The sequence below is a fragment of the Colletes gigas genome, unplaced genomic scaffold (assembly GCF_013123115.1).
Source record: "Colletes gigas isolate AHSC1104 unplaced genomic scaffold, ASM1312311v1 Colletes_gigas_Sc00005, whole genome shotgun sequence".
NCBI lineage: Eukaryota > Metazoa > Arthropoda > Insecta > Hymenoptera > Colletidae > Colletes > Colletes gigas.
This window is the reverse complement of record NW_025106634.1, coordinates 4,487,717-4,507,218: the sequence shown is the minus strand read 5'-3', so window position 1 is coordinate 4,507,218 and position 19,502 is coordinate 4,487,717. Positions and strand designations below refer to the sequence as shown.

At 36.7% G+C, this 19,502-nt stretch overlaps 3 protein-coding genes across 6 annotated transcripts; 1 reads left to right on the top strand and 2 right to left on the bottom strand.

Moving 5' to 3' along the window:
- Window positions 1-5: 5 nt before the first annotated feature.
- LOC122395422 (exonuclease mut-7 homolog) lies at window positions 6-6,030 on the bottom strand. Of its 2 annotated transcripts, none has more exons than XM_043392986.1 (13): window positions 5,667-6,030; window positions 5,439-5,579; window positions 5,064-5,248; window positions 4,756-4,994; window positions 4,511-4,692; window positions 4,245-4,436; window positions 3,211-3,414; window positions 2,980-3,126; window positions 1,893-2,171; window positions 1,665-1,813; window positions 1,272-1,592; window positions 991-1,175; window positions 6-914 (listed from the first exon to the last, which is right to left on the bottom strand). In XM_043392986.1, the coding sequence occupies exons 1-13, from the start codon at window positions 5,788-5,790 to the stop codon at window positions 617-619; spliced, it is 2,646 nt and encodes an 881-aa protein (XP_043248921.1). In that variant the 5' UTR covers window positions 5,791-6,030; the 3' UTR covers window positions 6-616. The 2 variants fall into 2 exon arrangements, with proteins under 2 accessions (XP_043248921.1, XP_043248920.1); XM_043392985.1 differs by having other exon boundaries at window positions 8-914; window positions 991-1,184.
- Window positions 6,031-6,353: 323 nt separating this feature from the next.
- On the top strand, window positions 6,354-10,887 carry LOC122395220 (transcriptional protein SWT1). 2 transcript variants are annotated; one of them, XM_043392639.1, is made up of 13 exons: window positions 6,354-6,623; window positions 6,968-6,973; window positions 7,033-7,561; window positions 7,656-7,868; window positions 7,936-8,174; window positions 8,310-8,546; window positions 8,874-9,104; window positions 9,202-9,456; window positions 9,548-9,740; window positions 9,828-9,943; window positions 10,024-10,181; window positions 10,277-10,417; window positions 10,643-10,887. In XM_043392639.1, the coding sequence occupies exons 1-13, from the start codon at window positions 6,492-6,494 to the stop codon at window positions 10,884-10,886; spliced, it is 2,694 nt and encodes an 897-aa protein (XP_043248574.1). In that variant the 5' UTR covers window positions 6,354-6,491; the 3' UTR covers window position 10,887. The 2 variants fall into 2 exon arrangements, with proteins under 2 accessions (XP_043248574.1, XP_043248573.1); XM_043392638.1 differs by lacking the exon at window positions 6,968-6,973 and having other exon boundaries at window positions 7,003-7,561.
- Window positions 10,888-11,192: 305 nt separating this feature from the next.
- Window positions 11,193-18,879, bottom strand: LOC122395221 (phytanoyl-CoA dioxygenase domain-containing protein 1 homolog). 2 transcript variants are annotated; one of them, XM_043392640.1, is made up of 5 exons: window positions 18,726-18,879; window positions 12,184-12,327; window positions 11,989-12,102; window positions 11,774-11,924; window positions 11,193-11,643 (listed from the first exon to the last, which is right to left on the bottom strand). In XM_043392640.1, exons 1-5 carry the CDS (start codon window positions 18,744-18,746, stop codon window positions 11,225-11,227), a joined length of 849 nt encoding a protein of 282 aa, XP_043248575.1. In that variant the 5' UTR covers window positions 18,747-18,879; the 3' UTR covers window positions 11,193-11,224. The 2 variants fall into 2 exon arrangements, with proteins under 2 accessions (XP_043248575.1, XP_043248576.1); XM_043392641.1 differs by lacking the exon at window positions 18,726-18,879 and adding an exon at window positions 13,378-13,413.
- Between the last annotated feature and the right edge of the window lie 623 nt (window positions 18,880-19,502).

The following is a 19,502-nucleotide window of genomic DNA, read 5'->3' as shown; positions in this document are numbered from 1 at the left end:
GTTATAAAAATTAATAAGTTACTTTATTTTTCAAATAAAAACCATTTAAAACTTTTTATAGAAAGTAGACATATATTTTTTATATCTGATGAATATATTTGTCTACACTACATATTGTGTAAGTAGAATGTACTGTGTGAAAAACGAAAGATCATCGTATTATAATTCAATAATTAAATATTTGCTCATGAGAAATTGTTGAAACATTAAAATAAAACTTAAATAGATTATTAAACAAATAGATAAAAAGAATATATCTTTGTTATATTTGTCCCCTTCATACTGCATCATTCTTCATAAAACGTACCACAGACACTTTTGTGCGATATCTAACAACTTTTTTTTAAGATTAACGTGAAACGTAACATTAGTAACAACTCATAAAAGAAAAATGAAAAATAACTTTCTAGTTCTACGTAAGTTTTTTGAAGATGTTAGAAAAATCCTTAAAATATAGATAGCGGTTCAAAAGAATAAACGTAATAATTCGTTTGTTATCAACATCGTACATTATAGGAACAGTTGTCACAGACTCAAATCAACGAAGACAATTTTGATTTGTGCATTCCTAGTCTTTGAGTACAACTTCGTCAAGGTCTCACATTTAATAATAAAATCACCCGCGAACAAGATCTTTAAAACGGTACAACGTACGTTCTAACTTTGTACCATCCCAATAAACCTTCCCACACCGTTCACAAATATAAAATAGTTGTACAGACTTTAATATGGATACCGGTACTTTGTCTATTTGTATGCACATATTATACTTCGTCGAACACTTGTTGATATTAACAGAATTGGTACTCAACGTCCATGTCCGATCCTCGCTGTGTTTATAATCATTAACTGAATTTGTTATCGAAGCATCCGAAATAGGATAACTCTTATATTTGCGACTCAGCTTAGCGAAGCTAAGTAATTATAGAAATTCATTAGCCTTATTGTTGTATTTAATGATTTTAAAACAAACAAATGTATATAACGAACCTTTGTGCAAGTTTGTCCATTAAAAGTTTCGGAACTTTTGCAAATTCATTGCTGTTACATACTTTACATCGACTATAAATATTTCTTCTTGTGACCAATACTTTAAAATGATTGAGTACCTCTCGCAATTGCTCGTTAGGAGTATCGGTCAACACTAGATAGCTCTTTCCAAGTGGCGGATGGGACTGTGAAAACTATATGCAATGCAGTTTAAATGGTGAATAAATGATAATGGTATTAACGAAATTAATAAAAAATATCAAAATAGATCTCACACTCACGTATGTACGACGAGTTAGAAGTATCCTATTTTCACACAACGCTACCCTCAAAGATTGACTTCCAGCTGGATCAAATGGAATGAATACGCAGTCACAACCACACGTCCGTAACACGGAGGCTAAAGGACCTAACATCGAATCACAAACGACGCGCCATTTATGGGCCTCCGTTTGTTTCTGATTGTGCCTTTGCGGGCGATACTCTTGTATCGCATTTTTATCGTATGTGTTGTCCATAGTTTCTGATCTTTGCGGTGGTCCATGTGTTTGTATATTTTGCCTCCTATCAGAATTTAATATTTTGTTTTTGGATGTACACGGCTATAACAAAATGCATACAAAAATCTATAATTGGTTTTAAACGCATTACTTTTCTATTATATTAAAGCTTGCCTTATTTATAGGTTTCTTTATATTCTTTTTAGGAGATCTGTGCGGAATGTGCTGTATTTCCGCACAAATTTCATGAAACTGAATATCCAACTGCTTGCACTGATTTTCTAATACTGAATATATTTCTAATAAACAGTACGCGTCCAACGCTGTAATAAAAAAAAGTATTATATCGTCATTATATCCAATTTTTATTCAACTTAAATATTCGAAAAATCAATTACTAACCCGCATACATGATTTGACTATTTCTCAGTGGCCTTTGTTCCCAATTCGAGAATTGGTCGGATTTATCTAGTTTCTGTCCAAAACAAAGTTCCACAAGTTTACTTAAACTTTTTTTGTTTAAATGCTCATCACCTTCGTGTGGGAATACAAATTTATATTCATCTACTAATTTTTTCCATAATTGGACTACGTCTAAATAGCCTTCCCCGTACGTTTTCACATTTGCCAAAGCAGGCAAACTATCATGCATGACTGTCATGTCATGAGCTATCCCAAATCCTGCATTACGAAATTATGTAAATGTATGTATGCATAAGGTGGAATATTTTAAGAGGGTATTTCTTTCTTTTTTATTAATCCACGACATCATCATATATGAACTGGCAATAAAATTATTTCTTGGGTTTCTATATGTTCATGAATCTATTAACGTTCTAGCTTAACGATACGTGACTAAATCTGCAGGACTATTAGATGTCAAATCTTACAAAATGTCCTTCGATGTTCTTTATAGGGAATGCTTTTATTAGGTTCTCAATCAGGAACATTATGCAAGAGTCAGCGCTGTCCAACATCCCTCGCGCGTCTACTTCCCCTTCCGGTTGTTCTTTTCCCACATAACCTACCTACGTTGTCAGAAAAACCTCGACGTTAAAGAAAAGACGGATAAAACAAAATTTGCGGGAAACAGTAGCATTGACTCCCTTTGATAACACATGCGTCGTACATGGTGCACAGCACCTTCATCGCATCATGTGGAAACCCTAACAACGCGGACGAAAGTTGAGAAACATCAAAGGGATCGCAAGCCCTGATTTGGACAGCGCTGAAATAGAGGGTTAAATTTTAATATTACACAAATTTCGAAATATAAACGAAGTTACGCAAGTGTAAAAAAAGCTGAAACATGAAACGAATTTTAAACGCGTATTTCTCGAAATGCAGTTGCCCCAGCTGTAAAGACTGGATAGATTAAAATACTTGTACTAGGAATACCTTCTTAATACTGTTTCCATTAATTGAATTTTCTTCATGTTTCATTCTAAATTATACTACACTGGAACGTTTTTAATTAATTGATATTTACCGAGTTTTAAGATACTCTTGTTTTCAAATAGCGTCATGGCCAACTCGGCCCACAATTTCATTTTGGATCCCATAGTCGTTACATCTAAGATATACACATTTGTTTTAGTTGCTATTTGTATCAAAGCCAACTCAGTTTGTTTTGTACCTATAGATCAATAAGAATATTGCAATTATTGATTATTACAAGACCCTTTACCAAAGATTCTAAATAATTAATTTAGAATATTACCAAAGTTAGGCTTCCATTCCGAATCAATGCCAACGATACGAACGTCCCTTAATCCATTATTAAGAAAATCTTCAAAACTTTGCACATTATTTACCACTTTTATACAATCTCTTGATAATTTTAATTCGTGATAATTTATAGAATCATCTGAGTCTTCCCAATCGCTCATCTCTCCTCTGCTGGTGGAAGCTCCTTCATTTATTCCTAGATAGCGTAATTTTATAAAATGGTATAGTAGTGCCCCCTTAATACATTGTTGGCCGGCAATGTTACACAGAAACTATGTCATGTCACCGGCTATTATGCAAGTGCAATGACGAGTTAACTCGTCAGGAGTCAACAACGTTTGGACACGAAATGACGAGTTAACTTATCACCGGTCAACAATGTGTTAAGTGTCAACGATATGTCGTTTAAGGCCAGGGGCACGCGAGCGTTGCGACGGACGTCGATTTCAACGACCGTTACAACTTCAGTCACCGTATTACCGGACACTTTCGCAAAAGGTATGAAATATAAAGAAATAAAGCTGAATGTAGAACTGTCTATAACAATACCCACCTAATAAACGACTGACGGTACGCTCCATTTTCGACGCTCGTGTGCCCTGTTTTATTTGTTTCAAAACAAAGGAAAACGTGCGTCGACGTATCCCAACGTCCGTTTTAGCATAAATACGTCGATAAAAAATCAACACTCATTCGTTAGTTTGTGGTCTCTGATATACGACAATGTATTTCTACAACGGACGTTCTAACGTCCGTCGTTTTAACGCTCGTGTGCCCCCGGCCTAAGTGGGCATGATTACTTCTCAGAATTCAACGGAGATAAGGGAAGAGGATAAGTGCGAGTGAGATACAATAGCTGACACCCGAAACCATATATACAATGTATCGATAACGATCGGCGTCAAGTTACGTTTGATGTTCGAAGCCGCTTGGCTTCCAAGAATTGGTGGGCATAAACAGCGGACATTTAAATGGGCACTACTGTAGACGGTCAACGAAGAGACATCAAAATATTAAAAAACTTACCTTCGATTTCAATGTGATCAGCTTCGTACGAAATCGCCCATGGCCATTGTTCTTTAGGTATATTCAATTTTCGGGCCCAATATAAACCCTCTTTATTATCGTTTGCGTTAATTAACATTTTTATCATATCAAGTTGTAACTGTCTATCATCTCCTACTGCTTCTTCGATCATTTCTTTCCAACTTGCGGTATCTTAATTTAAAAATGATCGACGTTTTATTTAAACCATTTAAAAAACAATCTCATTATTTAAAAAGCGAACATACTTAAACTTCCGTCTGTATAACGTTTATACATAAGGAAATGTAAAGCGCCTTTACTTCGCTTCTTATTTAGATTTTGACAAAAATCTGGTGGAAGATTATACAGTTTGATAAAACGCGATATCAGCTTAATCATTGGTTTCTTTTGCGTTGTTGATATCTTCACATCTGGTATATTTCTTTCTCTACAATATAGTATAAATACTGTTATGCTTAATGTTACTTTTTACAATATTATCTAGACTTACTGAATGATTGTTGTCAATTGGTTATGCATATTATTATCGGGTGCGATTAAGTTATCTAGGTACTGAACCAGATCAATTTGCATTTGCGGATAATCGTGTATAAACTCCTGTACATTCGTTAACCTATTTTGTAAAATAAGTGGTAACAATAAAGATTCTATATCTTGGAAGAAACTTTGTAGTTTTAACATAACCGCGTATTGCGCCGCCTCTTTATACTTTTTATCTTCGATCATTTTCTGAAAGAATATAAGTGTTGTACGTAAGTACAAACATAATATGTTAAAGTATTTATTTTTTAATTATACCTCTATTATATTAAGGAATTCTTCTTTATGGTCTACAAAGTCATATGTATCTGCAACTAATTTAATAAATTGCATGTTACTCTGACTAATAATTAATTGAAATGTTGCTAATTTTAAATCAGGAACTAGGAAATGCTTTAATTCTTCTTTTCGTGGTTCTAACCATTTTGCATATTCTTCGATAACTGAAATAGATAAAAACAAATTATTAAATCAATTGTTGTAATATTTGTATAAAAATATTTTTATACATTCTTGGTAGAAATACATCGACAATTCTACATTTAAAAGAAATTAACAATTAATATAACAAATGCTAAGTTCTGTTTATCAAATGATTAAAGATACATGTAAATATTGCCATAAAAAATAAACCTGCAAATGCTAATGTGGACTTTGATTTCATTTGTTTAAAGTTTGTGGTGTTTACTATTATTCTTATTGTGCTCAAGTATGGATTAGGCGCGCTTTCAAAATAATCTATCAACGTTTTGCTTAGACCTTCGCAATGTTTACCTGTAAAAATATGCGACAAATGAAGCATTGAAAATAAAGAAAACATAATTATAATATTAACATTGTAACAATATGTATTATATTTACATAATTGCCATATATTGGCAAGTGACTTTAGCCATTCTTTTGTAGCTTCATCTATAGATGAGAAGAATAACAAATAATCGTTGTCATTATTTGTAGAAAGTTCTGCCACTGTTGAAGACGACATCGGAGTTTCAATTTCGTTTACTATTGCTCCTATGGCGATATATCAACTCTACGTTACACGTAGCGAAAATGAAATATCTTATGATATTATCATAGGCTGCTATGCCTGGAAAAAATAATTGAAACGGCACGGTCTAACAATCCTTTGCACAAACATTGACGTATCGTTCACTGTCACGATTATTGTAAATGACGGCTCGAGAGTTTAAGAACGAATTTCTTCCATTGAAACAATTTATAGAAAGAGAAAGACACCGCTCCAAGTTCCGATACGAGATAAAACGTAGCCTTGAAATTCCCTAGAAACTTAACTTTTCTATTATTAAGCATGGGAAGTACATCGAATGAAACTACAAATAATTAATTTTGTTTCTTTATCTGTACGATCGTGCTCGGTTTCTTTTCTTTTTCGAAATAAAACATGATGGTTACGGCGATTTCTATGTTAATTTAAAAATGTATTATTTCGGAACACATGTCGATTGTATACTTTGTTTATGATAAGTACTGTCTGTATACAGTGTTAAATACTATATATGATACATGTTGTTTGTAGAATTCCGTGAGATATAGATTGTTATGATACGTAGTACAGGATTTGTGTCTCCTGAAAATCAACCGGTTTTCATCGATGTGAATTTTGTTTTGCTATTAAACATTACTATTGCATTATCGGTAGTTAATCTGTTAATCTCTTGAGAAATGATAAAACGAAAGTTACCGAAAAATTGGCGTGTCCTAAATTCAAAAACACACCCGGACAGAGTGTATTATTTTAACATGAGAACAAAACAGTCTTCTTGGGAAGAACCAACAGAGGACCATCCCGAACAAGTATTTTATTATTTAACTTTTTAATTATTTTATTATTTTGTATTTATTTCCTATTTTAACAATTTATCCCATATAGCTGGCATCTCGTATGACTTCGTTTTTCAACATTTTCTTATGTAATTTTCTATACACATGCTGAAAAACACACACAAAGAAAAAGAATTTACAGAGGATAAAAACAAAGATTTAGTTTAGGAGATTATGCAAGATTTGTAATTTTGCTATTAATAATTATATTCTTGTTTTGTTATTGGTTCAAAATATTCAATTTGTAATATGTAAAATAAACGAAATTTTTTATATTAATAAATATTTGTTGAATTTTTCTGTTCTATTTAGCAAAGCAAAGTTTCATTTTAAATTTACTTTTGTCATCCAGGTCACAGAAAAATCACCAGAAGATGTTGGGAAACGTAAAAATTCACTCCAAGATGCGGATGTTTCTAAATGTCAATCTAAATTACCTGAAAGAAAAACTAATGAACGAAAAAAACTTGTTGCTAAAAGGTCTCTTCGACAGACACAAGAAAAAACCAACGAAGAAAAAGAGACTCCACAGATGAGAGCTATTCGTGAAAAGATGCTTAAGAAGAAAGAAAAAAACAATATTTCTAAAATCCAAAGTCAAAAATATTCTAACATAAGATCACCTTCAAACTCTAATAAAACTACTTCATTATCATCAAATTCTGAGAGTAATACAGATGTAAAGACAACTTATACACCACAAATGCAAATGGTTCTTAAGAAAATGCAGGACAAAAATTCAAATAGTACAACTAATATAAAAATGACAGAAACTAGTGAAAACAATAATAATAATAATGTTAAGTCTAAACGGTTAAGAAATAGGAGTGCATATACTCAACGGAATACTAATTCAGACATCTCGCCTACTTTAGAGAGTAGCAATAAAAACAAGGAACAACAGAACCTTGGTAATTGTATAGTGAAATTATTTTATATTGTACTTTATTCTTTTATTACTTTCAAAGTAAAGTCAATTATTATTTACATTGTTTTGAATTACAGATACATCTGACAAGAGTGCAATAAAAAAAAAGAAAGATGACAATAATTTGGCTGAAGTCATATCTAAAAAACGAACTTCTAAGTCTTTTAAGAAAAATTTGGGAAAGGAACGCATGGAAGAACTAAGAAGAAGCTTAACTCTAGAAGTTAGCAGGAGTGATAGTTCTGAATGCGACAGTTCATTGCAGAATCTTGTCTCAGTAAAAAAATATGGTAATACTTTTGGTAATATTTTATGACTGGAAGTTAAAATTTCATTCTGTTATTATTATGATTACAGTAAAGAAGTTGCCAAATATTCATAAAAATGCAGAAGTTAGGCTGACACGGTTGAAAGATAGATATTCAACCAATAAAATAATTAATAAAAGTTCATGTAACAATCAGCCTGAGGAAACAGAAAAATTACCTATACAGTCTGTAACAACAATAGACGACCTAGTGAAACAAGCCAATGAAGAATCCTTTTGCGAAGAAATGGATTGGGAACCAATGCCAGATGAGAAAATTACCTTTGAAGTAATACTACATACATGCTAATAAATATTAATGCATTTTTCCCTAAAACTACATAACCAAACTTTTACTAATTTACTAGGACGTTTATTTATAAATTTAAAGAAATTAAGTATAAATTTGATTTTCATTACTTAGGTCCAGGCTGTCAGATCACAGCTTTGTACACAAAATAATGCGGATATATCGTGCAGCATAACTAACAACGTTTTAAATTGTTCACCATTATTAAAACAGCAAGGAAAGAGGCAATTGTACATTGTTGTTGATACAAACGTATTTTTGTCAAATATTGAAGCTGTTGAATCGGCAAAAGATGTTACTTTTAAAAACTATGATCAGCCAGTAATTGTAATACCATGGACCGTTATACGCGTAAGTAATATAATAATAGTAAAAATAATAACCGTTAACACTGAAGCAGCCTGCCGCCTCCTCTAATTCTTAGGTGAGGTTTATGGTAGGGCAAACAATTCTACCTCGATCAAACACAACGTACTGTAGTCTCTCTTAGTTACATGTGTAACAGACATTTACAAAACGAAAAATCACAAAATCGTTTCATCTTCCATCCGGAATCATTAGCTTATTTGGGAATACGCGAGTCCGACGTTAGTTTGTGATTGCATTTAACGGACACCGCGCGCCGCAACAATAACATTATCTATTACTAGACCTTCGCAAATTAATGTTTTATTACAGGAACTTGATTACATTAAAGGCGGTAATGGCAAAACAAAGTCACCAACGCTGTCCATGAAAGCAAGAAATGCTATAAATTACATTCATAAACTCTTTTCTTCTAAAGATCCACGTATAATCGGTCAAAGACGGGAAGATGTTGCAAGAAACAAAGAAAAATTTATAATTGATTGTCCAGACGACGAGATTCTACAGACATGTTTACAAATTCGCGATTTGGAAAAATCTGTAGTAAGTTAATGACTATATATAATACATGTGTAATACATACATTTTAGTTAATATACATATATGCAATTTTAAGTTCATGTTTCTATTTCCAATGTAGGTTTTATTATCATACGATATAAATCTTTGCAATAAAGCGATGGTTTACGATATTGTGACACTCGGAAGGAACGATCCTCTCGAAAAAGTCGACTATTTGAACATGTCTAAACATTCAAATAATTTGTCTCGCAACGATAACGAACAGGATAAAGAATCGAGTTTAAACCCTGTATCGATTTTAAATCAGGAACTACGTATATCTAATAAAATATGCGACGATGCAAAAAATATAATGAAAGATTTTTTGACAGTGGCAAGTATAATAGGCACAAATAAAATGTTCATGAAATACATGATGTTATAAAACAAACACTGTACGACATTCATAAATAAATTTTTTGCAGATAGTTAGCAAAGAAATGTATGAATTGTATGGAGACACTTGGCAGAAGTATGTTATTATAAAACCACCTTGGACAGTTATAACTGTTCTACAATGTGCACTTAAGCATTGGATAGCTGCAGTAAGCGAATCATTTTTAAGAAAAGCAGAAGATATTCTGAGAGAATTGCTACAGATATTTAAAGATGTTTCTGGTAATTTTATTAATTTTCTTGTAGCAACGGGGTGGCGCGCTTCGTTTAGAGTGTCTCCAGTGATGTAAATACAAATTTTTTTCATAGGTGAAAGAACATTAAAGGATGTTAAGTATATCTTGGATAGATGCAGTGATCTGAGCCAGATGGTTAATATAGATAAATATCCCAATTTGATGCAACAAGTCTACCAGAAAATTGATGTAATTGATTTTAAAATTGTTTAAATGATATTATATCGAACTTTTATAAAATTATTTATATTCGTAATGCCATTTTTTAGGAGTTGAAACAAAAGTGTCGCGATTTGGAATCTCAGCTACTTGAGGAGAAATTACACGATGCGATTGGAATTGAAAATAATATCGAAGAACGTGAACGTAGAGCGCAGAAAGCTTTTCAGTATTTTGAAGCGGCATACATTTTTGCTCGTGACATGTGGTAAATTTTTCAACTAAATTTTTTCTAATGGGGTATCGAGGAGTTGCGACAACGATGTTTGTTTGTTCATGCATACTGTCATTTACGTTATACAGTGGATTGTCAGCTGAAGCAGTGGGAATGCCGTGTGGTTTTCATTATATTATTCCAAATCCCCTTCCAACTCCGGATTACCTAAAGCAAATACAGCCTGAGTTAGCAGCTAATGTAAATAGACTGTTGCACACTCTAAGCGCGTGAGTAATTGATTAGTGAATTATTTTCTAACGATACTATTTATGTAGAGTTGTATCACTAAATAAATTAACGCATCACGAATAATCCTTTACCCATTGAAGAATTTATAACGGACATCAAATACGAAAAATAGTTGATAGTGACTTGTTCCATTTTTTTTGTAATGCATTAACGTGCTTACCGATACGATCGTACATTACCGTAATAATAATTTTTGATTTCAGCGCGATGGAGCAAGTTCACGATTCTCGTATCGATTATCGAATGATAAACAACTTACATCAAACTTTGATAACATTTCTCCCAGAGACGAAACAGGTGTCAAAGAAGTTTGATAACGATGATTTAACGCCTCTCGACGTATTCTGTTGCATGAAACAGAAAGAGGAGGTGCTGAAAACAGGTTTGCGCCAGTTACAAGAACTCAGTACACATTTCTGTAGACTAACAACCTATAGATCTAACTAAGCGTACACACAAATCGATACAAATTTCACTGATTTCGGTTATACTTTGCTAAAAAGTATGTATACATGTTTTGTTTAATTAACGCCAGTGTCACGGCTGTACCGTGTCACTCAACAACTGTGATATTCTTTGAACCAGTTAGTTGTGTACTTGTAAAAAATATGAAGTAAATATTTAACAATTTTTTATTAACAGTTCTATATAATACAAGAAGTAACTTTTGTACAATGACAAAAATAAAAATACACAGCCAAAATTACAAGCGGTGCTGTATCGAGTCCCTCGATTATCTTTTTGATAAAGTACGCTCCGATATCGGTGCGTACCTTTGAACGAATTTAATTCCTGTAAAGTTTTGGAAATCCTCCCGGAGGTGGTTGTAGCCAGTTTTCCTTCGCGTAAGACACGTGCTGCGTTTCGATCACGTGAAACGTATACGCATGTCTCGACTTGTCACTCTTATTTGGATACGAGAAATGTACAACTTGTCCGTGAATTAGGATGCAGGTACCTTTACTGACCGGTACCGGTCGGAAATTACTAAGTTGATAACAGGGTGCCGCGCTGTCGTAAATTAATAATTCTTTGGAATCTGCATCCTTATTCCTTAGATAACGTCTATGTACACCGCTTTGATGGGAACCTGGCGCGATCCATAGGCATCCGTTTTCCTGAGTAGCATCTTCCAGCGCGATCCAGAAACCAACTAGTTTCATTGGATCGGTGTATAGGTACGTCGCGTCTTGGTGCATGATAACTGATTAAAAAGAAACCACATCGATATTAAGTTAAAAAGACATGTAATTCGGATTAGATTGTAAAAATCAATAAAACGATCGAGACGTTTCATTTTATTCGCTTTTTTTTTAATCCCCGTTTTATTTTACCTTCCGAACCAATGCCCGGATTTTTGTACATGTACATCGATTGGCAAACAGCTGGTTCTTGATAGTCCAACTGGAAAGCTGCCTCCTTCACCCTCTCGTCGAATGTGTATTTTTTGAACGTCGGATGAAGCCAGTGAAGCGCATGGCCTACCTGTAGTTTCGTTAAATCGATTTGTCACCGATTGCCAATGTATTATATCGACATCGAACATTACCTTGTTTAAGGATATTCGGGGATGGACTTTCAGTTTCCCGTCGTTGTCCAATGCTTCGGATTCGAAGAAAACACTAATTTTATTACCGCTGTCCAGGAAGTATTTATCTTTGGTCTGAAACGAATCACGATTTCGAAATTTAAATGTAGAGACGGATGCAAACGATTGAACCGCTTCGTTCCGTTCTATTCCCACCTGTTGCAATTCTACCGTGTTGAAAACGCTTCGTTCGTTTTCCGGTGGCAAGTTATTTGTGAACTCCTCGCCGCAAAATTTGAGCTCGTCGACCTCTTCCGGTTGAAGGAAGTTCTCCAGGACGACGAAGCCATTTTTTTGAAACTTTTTAAGAAGGGGAAGTACATTATTTTATGACGACGAACAGATATAGTGATATACTTATGAATACATGGAGCCCACTTTCAAACTTAGCAAGCAACTACACACACACACACACACACACACATATACTGATGTGTCCAAAAACAACGAGCCAATATAGTAAATCTTCCCTAGGAGGCGCTAGTTCGGATTTAACAGCTACACTTATAGATAGAATTGCCAGCAACCGGGACAAAATGGCTGACACTGTACGTGTAGGAGGGTAAAAAAGTGATAAGTCACGTTACTCAACGACGCATCAACTATGTTATGTTATTTGTTTTAACACACGTATTTGAATAAATTTCACTACAAACAAGCGACATTATTATACGAATATTTATGTCAAGTCGTATGACATAGTTAATGCGTTACGAAGTCCTCCACTCTTCTGCTCTTTAAATGCTCCACCCCTGTATAGATCGATTCTGTTAATAATGTCCAAGAACAACATCGTCGTCCGCTTCGAGGGATAAACGGAATCCTCGGAGCTTCTCTTTTCTCTTCCGTTTATGTACCCACGGAAGTATCAAATATCGCGATCATAATATATAAAATTTCCCAGATCAATAAGTCTCCCATCCTTCGCTTTTCTCGCTTTTAATATCCCCCATTTCAGCGCCATTGTTCATTTAGGTCTATGGTCTATAGTCACCCAGGTTTATGGTCATCAAACTTCATGAATTTTTATGATACTGATTAGAATAACATTTTTATTTTGATATTCTTGCTAAAAATCTTATAACATTTTACTGCGGTACTTTGTTCAATTTTTCTATTTTATTTGATTGTTTATTGGTATTCGATGTATTGGTATCCACCATAGACGCGTTGCAATTGGTCAGTAAATCGTGAACAGAAGGAAGATTACGTTCCATTGTTAAGGAAACTCGGTATATGTCGTCTTCCGGTTCGAAACACAATATTTTCCTTTCTCTCTCAGTACAACGAACATTACTTTGTTCCGCGATCATAAAAATACCATATAACAGGTTTGACAATGCACCATACCCTAAGCTCAATATTTTCCATCGATGTACTGGTCATTTTGACGCTTTTGCCATTTGTAGTTACCGCGGAAGAAAGTACAATTCTTTATCGCGATGCCCTCGGCCGTCGTTAAACGCGACAGATAAGGGCATAGAAAGAAACGGTCGATAGTAAATTTTTCTAATATATAACGGTTGGCACCGTTTGTTTTTATCGCGAACTTAAACGGCCCGGCGACGTGTTTGACATTAAACGCGATCGATATAATTTGCGTTGCTATAAATGTTCCGAATAAATTAAGCCCTGTTGTGCATCAAGCTCGACTTGGCTCCGACTCCCGTGTTGCTGAGAGCTTATCGAACGCGCGCCAAAAATGTTACTGTTTCGATTACTCAATTCGATTATCGAGAATGTACGTAGGTACGGTAATAATTATAATTGCCGAAGTAAAGCAAGTTCGACTAAGGGTACTCACATCGCTTTAAAGTTTAGGAAATTATTTTTTTGTACTTTACAGGTGTGGGATATTCGAACTACAACAAATGTTTAAATGGTCTTCCGTTGCAGTCTAAAAGCGAAACTATGTTCTGGTTAAGTTCATGCACGAAAATAGACGCGTAATCGTTCGACAGGTGGGTGGAGCTTGTACGTGGTTGCACACAGTGAAATCACAAGTGCCGAAATAGACGTAAATGTAAGAACATTTAGACGGAAACGTTTAGTCCCTTTATATTTATGAACATGGCGTACTCTTAAAAATTTAAAGGTGCAAGATTGAACAATTGGAGAAATAAAAAGCAATCCGAGTATGGTCATGTTTGGACTCATATTAATCGGTAAAGCCTTGTCTATCTATTGGTAATACTACTACGAAGATGTAACGAAAAATCTAGAATTTTTAGTTTTTAATAGGGTGTTCGAGACATAAAAAATATTTGGTTGAAAATAGTATCTAACGCGTCGATTAAAAGTTCCATTATTAAGACGGATCGTCTGGGGGGGTGGGGGTGTTCTCTTACGGAGAAACAATCGGGACCAAGATCTCGTCGTTACTTGCGTCTAACGATCGCGTGAAATCCGGGCTCGTGGACCCGTGAAAACTCGAAAGACTGCGCCGTGTCCATTCACGAGGAAGAATGAACGCCCACGCGGGCCATTCTATTCTTGGTCCTGGCGATTCACGCTCACTCACCTGACTCATCCGCGAATATCTGGGATATTTTTTCAAGTATTCGAGGAATAATTTAATTCACGGAAGATGGTCATTTAATTTAGCCAAACATTTCTCTTCGATGGAATTATATGTACGAAGAACACAAAAAAAGGGAAAAAAAACTAATCGGAGGACGATATATTTTCCGATTACATCGCCGCCGGGTTAAACATCGCGAAGATCTAATTCGCTGATCTGGTCGAAGCGGATCTACAGCCGGGGTCTCGGTTGCTTATTCAGCGACCGAATATCTGCAGAAGGAAGAGACCAACGAACGTTAGATTATCGCGGAGCCATAGATCAGCGCGCGGAACATTTCGTGGCGATAAATTATCATCGGTGACGGGTCTCCGGCTCTTAGTAAACAGTGTTTGCCTAAAAATACAGCGCGTCCTAGTCTCGCTGACGCGCCACCTTTGCTCGTTGCTCCCCCAGGGTCTGTTCAGAAGTTCCCTGGGCTGGAATTCGAATCCCGGCTTTCCGGGTTACTTGGACGAGTTGTCACGAATAGCCGAGCCGAACTAGAGCGTTTCGAGGGTATTAACACTTTGACTGTCATGGCGGTCACCGACGACCACCTCAGAATCTCACGGAACCTCAAACTCACGACGATTAAACGTCTAAGGGTGTAATTCTCGATTCGGAGGGATAGGTCGTTTTTTTTTTAAATTTTAGTTCAACTTTGCTCTTCACAGGACCTTTGAAAATTCCTTGTTTTGCCATAAGCCACATAATTTCAGTCGTTGTTTTCTTTTTGAAACGAATCTACAATGCAAAAAGAGAATTGAGCGTATACCGTTTGCAAGTGGATTTTTACACGTCGATTGTGCTTGGGGGGAAAAAAGGAATGAGAAAAACCAGAGGGACTGCAAGTGTTTGAACGCAAGCTATAACGAGGGGGAGAGAAGTTTTAATGAAGAGACGTATGTAGAGCGGAGAATACATGTATTAATCTTTTCCTGTCGGCCGGTGGAAGGCGCGCGTCATTTTAATTGCTCCTCGATGCCGCACCGTAATTACAGATGTTCCGACGGACGAGAGAATGCAATATTAATTTTTCCGTGTCAGAATTTTCGTCCGACGTGCGCGATAAGGCCGACGCCGCTGACATTTCACTGGCGTCGCGGCGCGGAATTAATTTCTCGGCCCCCTCCCGGAAAACCCACTATCCCGTCAATTGTCATTTGACCTTCGATCGCATAATCGCGATCGTTGGCATTTCGCAAATTTCATTCTCGTAAAACAGCTTTTGGTTAAAAGTCAAAGTTAACTGAGTATGGTCGATAGTGAAATAAGCAAGAATTGCGAAATTCAACAGCTTGCGTCCCCCGAAAAACGGGGAACCAGCACGACTAAAAAAACACCCTTTTAGTTTTACGTGGACACCATATTTCAATTTCAATAAAGTTTCTGATATCGACTGGAATAATTGATCGATTTGGCGTGGAATGACACGTACGAAGCACGTGACAAAAAGCCTGCGCTTCGTGTTTCAAAAAATACCATACTATGATTACTTCAAATGAATGAAATACTGTACAATTTATAATTTAAATTCTAATTTTATTCAACGAGTAACGAACTAGTAGTTTATTCTTTAATTTTTTTAACTAATACTTTGCATCTGGATACTAGAGTTTTGTATCCTGCGACTTTTGGGCGCTTGAATTATACCAGTGTCCATGAAGACGTTAAGATCGCGTGGGACGGTTAGAAATGGCTTTTTGTCGTCCAAGTGCGAACGAGATAACGCGCGTAGGTCTCCCTTGGCCGTCTAATCGTCACCTTAACCGGAATCTAAAAATGGAACCTCGTGTGCCGGCAGGGTCGAAAGATGGCAGCCGGATTCGGACCACGTGTACCGATTGCTTACGAGGGTCTCGACGGGGCTGGGCAAAATCTAGATAAAAATTTCAAACGATCGAAAAAACAAACAACTCTTTCGATTGTTGGAAATATTTCGGTTCCACGAACAAATACAATTTTAATTTTATTAGTGCGAATTTCTACGAGCCAAACGCGAGGTAGGTTATAGAAGAATAAAGAATTTTGAGTTTCAACGGAAGCATCGATGTTTTGCAAATTCGAAAGGGAGAAAGAGAGAATTGGTCGGAACACGACTGAAAATTGCGATATAATTAACGAGATACCAATCGAACTGGAAATAATTTTCATCGATAAAAGCGCGAATAAAATGACATTGATGCGAAACGTTACAAATATTGGGTATACCGGCGATATATCATCCTGCGCAAATAATAAGTTAATTAGTTATACTTTGCCGGATAGACGAATAAATAAAACGGCGATAATGTCAACGTCAAAATGTAGCACAAAATGACGGATGACGTCACTGCGAAAATCGACGATAATTCGGCAATAATTTCTGCGGCCCACGGCTAAACAGACATTATTTACACGTAATACTAAATCAGCGGCGACAGAGCGATCGTGCGTGCCAGACAATGCTGTCACATTATTAACAATTCTTAAGAGGATCGGTTGAAACGTCGGTAATTTCATAAATTGTACCAGCTTATTGTTCGATATATTTTAAGCGAAAGAGATATTTCTGTTTTCATTTATTACAGGTTAGTAAAATATTAATTTATAATGCGTTTTCCCGCGAAATGTTTCGGTACTTCCGGTCGGTCAAGGCGGCTGCGTCCGAAAAAGGTCTCGTGCGTCAGAAGTGATACACGGAAGCGTGTCACGGTAGACAGCCGTGAGTCATTTTTTATGCACTGGACAGGGAATGGGTTTAGTCATCGGCTCGAAGCGTCTTGAAAGCAATTAAGGCGTTGTGTCTCTTCAATGGCGTCGAAACAGACCGGGATTTTCATGAATTTTGTTTCCACGAATAGAACATACGATAAGCTTTCAAAAATCGTTGCATCACCGTTAAAGAAGTACATCTCGAACGGAATCGAACAGTTTTCCTCTCAAAGCACGGTTATTTTTGCGACGAGTCGCATATATCGACGCGTTTGGGACGCTGAACTCTTCGAATCGCGAGGTCGAGAGCTCGATTATGTCAGTCTTGTTCGATGACGACACCGACTGATCGGGCATCGAACGGTGCAACAAGTCCATTGGTCTCCTCGTCTCTGATTTCGTCGCCTTTTGCCGAGGGACATCGCAGGCGATTCGCTCTCAGCGAGACCGTATATAGCGCCGCGTTCGATCCGAGGATCGCTTTAATCGGCACCGCGTGCCCGGCAGTTTCGACCCGAGCGATCCAAGGGTCACTCTATCATCGTGCCAACGAATAATCGTTTGCTTTCTTCTTTGGCTCGATACTAAGCTTGTAAACAACGCAAGGATCAAAGAAACAGCGTTGTATCACCGGGAAAGTAAATTACGATTATTTAGGAACAATTCTAGTAATTACAAGAACGTTACAACATTTAAAATTAGTTAAGAATCAAATATGCTGATGGGTACAAAATTTGTAAAAATATTAGTACTCTCACTAAGCACGAAAAATCAAGGACGCTAAAAGTTCTCGGTTTTTTCCATCGAGGCACTTTAGTTGACGTGATTCTTCAACGAAATAATTATTTAAGAAGAAACACGTAGATAAGTACGCCAATTTGTTAGTGATTTTGGTTAAAAGACCTTCGGAAGAAGAACAAAATACTACGAGAATGTTTCTTATTCCACGACAGAAACGCTTTCTTTTTTCCTGTAGTGAGATCGGGAACTCCAGATTAAAGAACATTGCACTAAATGAACACAGAATATACAAGGTGAGTCTTGCTAAATGATCACTTCGAATGTTTCAAGGAAAAGTTGCATTGTTGATCGAGGGACACACGATTCTCCATTCTTAGACGCATAAAATAAACACTGTTTTAATAAATAACAAGTACGTTGCAAATTAAGTAGTCGTGTCAACCGTGATAATAACGTTTCCATAAACCGTTGCTTTTAACGTGTTCGAGCTACTGAAACTTTGTCCGAAAATCGCGCGCCAAACGGTCACGTGTGTGCTGGCTCGTTATTCTTGGAGGAATCGCGGTCGCGGAAACGACCGTCAAAATTCCGCGGTTTTGGCATCGCGTTTCCACGTGGTTCGAGAGCGTACGCGGCCTCGAGCCTTGACTTTTGCTCGGGATAAGTTAACGGGGTCGCGCGAATGCCGTGGGTAGCTCACCTGCGACCGGATGTCCTTCATTCTATTACGTCCGTCGCAGCCGGTCTCGCGCTGGTCGGTTGGATCTGCTGCAAACAGCCGAGCGAGCTCGTGAACGCGTCCGCGACTGAGTGATCCTACGAAATGACTAGGTGAGCCGCGGCGAGGCCCGACTCGGGTCGAGTCGCGCGGAGTCGTGTCGTGTCGGGGCGGCGGCAAATCGAATCGGGTCGTGTCGCGCGAAATCGTTTAGCATCGACTCGGGTCGAGTCGGGTCGGATCCTCGGGCGCAGTCGCGCGACGTCGTCTTTCCCGCGCTGACGGAATGGAAGGTTACGTTTGCTTACCTTTCTATTTATATCCTATTATCAATGTTTATCAATGCCCTACCGTAATCACGTTAACGAGCATAAACACCAACGTACATATGTATAAGCAAATTCCGAAAATAGTCTTTAATTTCACGATCAAAACTCGAAATCTTTTTATTAAATTAAAGTACTTTCTTCCGTTGTAGGTTGGACAACTCATAACGCGACGTAGAAAATTTTTAAACTGGTGTCGGCAACCTTCTTTCGGACAGGGGCTAGTGACCATGCGAGTGAATGGATGCCTGGCATAATTCATCTATAGTTAATAAATACTTCTCGCGTGCCAACTACCGCTAGTCTCGTTACCTACCTGTTCAAATTTCACCGTATTTTCACATTGCGATCTAGATCATAGACTATAATGCTGTTTACCCCGTTAAGCTATTTAGATAACTATAGACTTTAAACAACTATAGATTGTCACGTC